Source organism: Oncorhynchus mykiss, chromosome Y (genome assembly GCF_013265735.2).
Source record: "Oncorhynchus mykiss isolate Arlee chromosome Y, USDA_OmykA_1.1, whole genome shotgun sequence".
In the NCBI taxonomy this organism is placed as follows: Eukaryota; Metazoa; Chordata; class Actinopteri; order Salmoniformes; family Salmonidae; genus Oncorhynchus; species Oncorhynchus mykiss.
In genome coordinates this window covers 45,078,351-45,084,434 of record NC_048593.1, presented here as the reverse complement: position 1 = coordinate 45,084,434, position 6,084 = coordinate 45,078,351, and the positions used below count along the sequence as shown (strand labels likewise).

The window sequence follows — 6,084 nt, the reverse complement described above, 5'->3', positions numbered from 1 at the left end:
CTCTGATATCAGTTTAGATGAAGTGTACTTCCTGTTCTGATATCAGTTTAAATGAATAGTGTACTTCCTGTTCTGATATCAGTTTAAATGAATAGTGTACTTCCTGTTCTGATATCAGTTTAAATGAATAGTGTACTTCCTGTTCTGATATCAGTTTAAATGAATAGTGTACTTCCTGTTCTGATAGCAGTTTAAATGAATAGTGTACTTCCTGTTCTGATATCAGTTTAAATGAATAGTGTACTTCCTGTTCTGATATCAGTTTAAATGAATAGTGTACTTCCTGTTCTGATATCAGTTTAAATGAATAGTGTACTTCCTGTTCTGATATCAGTTTAAATGAATAGTGTACTTCCTGTTCTGATATCAGTTTAAATGAATAGTGTATGTACTTCCTGTTCTGATATCAGTTTAAATGAATAGTGTACTTCCTGTTCTGATATCAGTTTAAATTAATAGTGTACTTCCTGTTCTGATATCAGTTTAAATGAATAGTGTATGTACTTCCTGTTCTGATATCAGTTTAAATTAATAGTGTACTTCCTGCTCTGATATCAGTTTAAATGAATAGTGTACTTCCTGTTCTGATATCAGTTTAAATGAATAGTGTACTTCCTGTTCTGATATCAGTTTAAATGAATAGTGTACTTCCTGTTCTGATGTTATCACCGGTAAAGAATCAGAAAGAGACATCCTCATTCATCTATCACAGTACAAGTTATATTTAATTTAAATTCCCAGTCTGCCGTAATATACTGTTAAGACATTCACATTCACAATACAGTAACAGATTATTACCCTAAACACTGTTTTGACAGCTGCGTTTCTGTGTCCTCCCTCTAAAACAGTAAACTAACAGACACCTAAACAAAAAAAGGGGCACAAATAGCTCCCTGTGTCCCTACATAGCGCTCTACAGTTGACCGGAATCCCCATTAGAAGGGAATAGGGTGCCATTGAGACAGATCCCATCGTGTTCCTACTGCACAAACAGTGTTCAAAACACAGTGAAAAGTGTATTATAAACTAACACATGGAAGTCTGTAACATAAAATCTGACTTTGTGTCCCTTTCTTTTACTCATAAGGCTGAAGTCAACTTGTGTAAAACTAATATCAGATATGACTAAAATGGCCTTGACTTTTTGTGTGTGGAAGACGAGGTCTATTAAACTGCAGTGAAAAAGTCAGCCGGTGCCTCTGCAAACTATTTAGTTCTAGACTAGCTGAACATGCAACACAATGATTCAGTGTGTGTGTGTGTGTGCGTGTGTGTATGTGCGTGTGTGTGTGTATGTGTGTGTGTGTGTGTGTGTATGTGTGTGTGTGTACAGTAGGTCTTTCTGATCGACATCCTCTCCCCTCTGGTAGTATCAGGTTATTACGGGACACATCCAACGACCAGGAGCCCTCAACCCCTCTTCCTTAGTAACAGTAATCTAGCTCCTCATTGGCCAGAACCAGCGCTGTCCGGCAGGGAATGTAGATCTGAGAGAGAGGGACAGAGAGAGAGGGAGGGACAGAGAGAGAGAGAGAGAGAGAGAGGGAGGGACAGAGAGAGAGAGAGAGAGAGACAGAGAGGGACAGAGAGAGAGAGAGAGGGACAGAGAGAGAGAGACAGAGAGAGAGAGAGAGAGAGAGAGGGACAGAGAGAGAGAGAGAGAGAGAGAGAGGGACAGAGAGAGAGACAGAGAGAGAGAGAGAGAGAGAGAGAGAGAGAGACAGAGGGACAGAGAGAGAGACCGAGAGAGAGAGACCGAGAGAGAGAGAGAGAGAGAGAGAGGGACAGAGAGAGAGAGAGGGACAGAGAGAGAGAGGGACAGAGAGAGAGAGAGAGAGAGAGAGAGGGACAGAGAGAGAGAGAGAGAGAGGGACAGAGAGAGAGACAGAGAGAGAGAGAGAGAGAGAGAGAGACAGAGGGACAGAGAGAGAGACCGAGAGAGAGAGAGACCGAGAGAGAGAGAGAGAGAGAGAGAGAGAGAGAGAGAGAGAGAGAGAGAGAGAGGGACAGAGAGAGAGAGAGAGAGGGACAGAGAGAGAGAGGGACAGAGAGAGAGAGAGAGAGAGGAGAGAGGGACAGAGAGATAGAGGAGAGAGAGACAGAGAGGAGAGAGACAGAGAGAGAGAGAGAGAGAGGAGAGAGGGACAGAGAGATAGAGGAGAGAGAGACAGAGAGGAGAGAGACAGAGAGAGAGAGAGAGAGAGAGACAGAGAGAGAGAGAGAGAGGGACAGAGAGAGAGAGAGGGACAGAGAGAGAGAGAGAGAGAGAGGAGAGAGGGACAGAGAGATAGAGGAGAGAGACAGAGAGGAGAGAGACAGAGAGAGAGAGAGAGAGAGAGAGAGACAGAGAGAGAGACCGAGAGAGAGAGAGAGAGAGAGAGGGACAGAGAGAGAGAGAGGGACAGAGAGAGAGAGAGAGAGAGAGAGAGGAGAGAGGGACAGAGAGATAGAGGAGAGAGAGACAGAGAGGAGAGAGACAGAGAGAGAGAGAGAGAGGAGAGAGGGACAGAGAGATAGAGGAGAGAGAGACAGAGAGGAGAGAGACAGAGAGAGAGAAAGGAGGAGAAGAAAATCATACTTTGCTGTTAGGAGCTCTGTAATACATTGTTGATCACTCATCCAAGATTCCACAGTGGAACCGTTCCTGGGGATCACCAGAGGAAAAAGGCCTGACAACCATTAACAATCAACTCACTCTCTCTCTCTCTCTCTCACACACACACACACACACACACACACACACACACACACACACACACACACACACCATGTAGGGAAGGGGAACAGCCCACTGTCTGGGACTGAACACCTCCACACCCCCCTCTCTTCTCCATCCCCACTCTCCTCTACTCCCCATCCTCTCTACATCCCCACACTACGTTGGCCAGACTACGTTGACCAGACTACATTGGCCAGACTACGTTGACCAGACTACGTTGACCAGACTACCAGACTACATTGACCAGACTACCAGACTACATTGACCAGACTACCAGACTACGTTGGCCAGACTACCAGACTACATTGGCCAGACTACCAGACTATGTTGGCCAGACTACCAGACTATGTTGACCAGACTACCAGACTACGTTGGCCAGACTACCAGACTACGTTGGCCAGACTACCAGACTACGTTGGCCAGACTACCAGACTACGTTGGCCAGACTACCAAACTACGTTGACCAGACTACCAGACTACGTTGACCAGACTACGTTGGCCAGACGACCAGACTACGTTGACCAGACTACGTTGGCCAGACGACCAGACTACGTTGGCCAGACGACCAGACTACGTTGGCCAGACGACCAGACTACGTTGGCCAGACGACCAGACTACGTTGGCCAGACTACCAGACTACGTTGGCCAGACTACCAGACTACGTTGACCAGACTACCAGACTACGTTGACCAGACTACGTTGGCCAGACGATCAGACTACATTGGCCAGACAACCAGACTACATTGGCCAGACGACCAGACTACGTCCATGAGTAAATAAACTACCTCTACCCTCATTTCTATTGGCGAACATTCAATCACAGGAGAATAAACTGGATGAGCTCCGTTGGAGACGATCCTATCAACGAGACCTGAACAACTGTAATATCCTGTTTCTCAGAGTCGTGGATGAACAACGGGAAGAATAATATACATCTCGCTGGCTTTTCTGTGCATCGTCAGGACCGAGCGGCAGCCTCGGATAAGACTAACGGGGGAGAGGTGTGTCTCTCTGTTGACAACAGCTGGTGCGTGATCTCATATTAAGGAAGTCTCGAGGTTTTGCTCACCTGAGTTAGAATACCTCATTATAAACTGTAGACAGTTTATCAAGAGAGTTTATCTATATCTATATTTTTTGCAGTATTATTTCAGTAACACTTTACTTGACGGGTATTAGGACATACGACATGGTTATGACCATATTATAACAAGTTATAATATGCTGTCAGCTGAAAGAGTGGGGTAACATCTCACAGCAAGAACTGGCACATGTGGTGCAGTCCATGAGGAGGAGATGCACTGCAGTACTTAATGCAGCTGGTGGCCACACCAGATACGGACTGTTACTTTTTGATTTTGACCCCCCTTTTGTTCAGGGACACATTATTCCATTTCTGTTAGTCACATGTCTGTGGAACTTGTTCAGTTCATGTCTCAGTTGTTAAATCTTATGTTATGTTCATACAAATATTTATACATTTAAAGTTTGCTGAAAATAAACACAGTTGACATTGAGAAGACTTTTCTTTTTTTGCTGAGTTTATTTATCTGTACATGGAATTTGTATATTTGGCACTATCTGATGTGTGGAGACATTTTCACTTTTTGTTAACTAGTAAATAGTAGCCGACAGCAAAGTGTGTTTAAATCATTTCTAACTTGTTAACAATTTCTGCTCGTTTGTTTTTATTACCATGTTGTGTTTTAGTTTGGTTGAGCCTGCTGAGTGTTGATTCACCTGTTTCCATACATGATTTATTTAAAATACCATGTTGTGTTTTAGTATGGTTGAGCCTGCTGAGTGTTGATTCACCTGTTTCCATACATGTTTTATTTAAAATACCATGTTGTGTTTTAGTTTGGTTGAGCCTGCTGAGGAGTGTTAATTCACCTGTTTCCATACATGTTTTATTTAAAATACCATGTTGTGTTTTAGTTTGGTTGAGCCTGCTGAGGAGTGTTAATTCACCTGTTTCCATACATGTTTTATTTAAAATACCATGTTGTGTTTTAGTTTGGTTGAGCCTGCTGAGGAGTGTTGATTCACCTGTTTCCATACATGTTTTATTTAAAATATCATGTTGTGTTTTAGTATGGTTGAGCCTGCTGAGGAGTGTTTATTCACCTGTTTCCATACATGTTTTATTTAAAATACCATGTTGTGTTTTAGTTTGGTTGAGCCTGCTGAGGAGTGTTGATTCACCTGTTTCCATACATGTTTTATTTAAAATATCATGTTGTGTTTTAGTATGGTTGAGCCTGCTGAGGAGTGTTTATTCACCTGTTTCCATACATGTTTTATTAAAAACATGTATCTTACAAACGAGTTGTTTAATCTAATTGCTTAAATATTTATCTGTACGTGGAATTGTATTTGTTGTTTTCAAATCTTTACAGGAAAATGCAACGGGCACTATTTGATGTGTGGAGACATTTCACTGCAGCTAATGTAGAAGGAAAAGCTGTGTACATTTGCAAATACTGTGCCAAATCATATGTGAAGAACGCAACAAAGATGCAGAATCATCTGGCCAAGTGCATAAAGTTCCCTCAGCTCTCACAACAAGCAACCTCTGACAAAAGTCCCTCTACTTCTATTCGAGGTGAAAAGGATGAATCAGACACCTTATCGATAGCAACAACTCATGGTCCTCCTGGAATCAGAAGTTGTTTTGACTCAATGGAGGAACGTAGTCAGAGAAATGCTGACGAATGTCTTGCTCGAGCTGTGTGTACAACTGGTTCACCTCTGATGCTCACAGGCAATGTGTATTGGAAGATATTTCTGAACATTCTTCGTCCAGCAGACACCCCTCCAACCAAACATGCTTTATCTACTCATTTGCTGGATGCAGAGTTCAAGTGAAGGTCAAGCATATCATAGAGAAAGCAGACTATTGCAATCATCTCTGATAGGTGGTTGAATGTTCTTAGGCAAGGAATAATTAAGTACATCATGTCCACCTCAACAGACACACCGGTCTCTACATTGCAGATGAGCTGAAGGCAGTCTGATGACCTTGGACCACAGAAGGTATTTGCACTGCTGACAATGCTGCGAACATGAAGGCTGCTTGGTCTAAAGTGGAGGAGTCATACCCTCACATCACATCCATATGCTGTGCTACTCATGCATTGAATCTGCTCCTCAAGGACATCATGGCACTGAAAACAATGGATACACTCCACAAGACAGCCAAGGAAATGGTTAGGTATGTGAAGGTTCATCAAGTTACAAGTGTTGTTATCATGTTTGTTTCCTGGAGGGGAACGAGTCTCTCCAAGAAACGGCCATATCACAGTCTGCCGATATGGACAGCCCCATCAAGAGGATCCTCCTGGATGATGTATTTTGGGACAGAG

General features: G+C 43.1%; 1 protein-coding gene across 2 annotated transcripts in view; it reads right to left on the bottom strand.

Annotated features, from left to right (window-relative positions):
- Positions 1-695: 695 nt before the first annotated feature.
- The window catches only part of gbe1a (glucan (1,4-alpha-), branching enzyme 1a), a 165,364-nt gene continuing 159,975 nt past the window's right edge, over positions 696-6,084 (bottom strand). Inside the window, exons 16-17 of one of the 2 annotated variants that reach the window (XR_005040523.1) lie at positions 1,296-1,487; positions 696-1,249 (exon numbers count right to left, since the gene is read on the bottom strand). Coding sequence is in view for 1 of the 2 variants with exons in the window: in XM_036968271.1 (XP_036824166.1) it covers positions 1,425-1,487 (63 nt within the window). In the remaining variant the exon portion in view is untranslated. Of the gene's footprint in view, positions 1,488-6,084 lie in introns of both variants that reach the window. The other variant, XM_036968271.1, reaches the window with a different exon arrangement.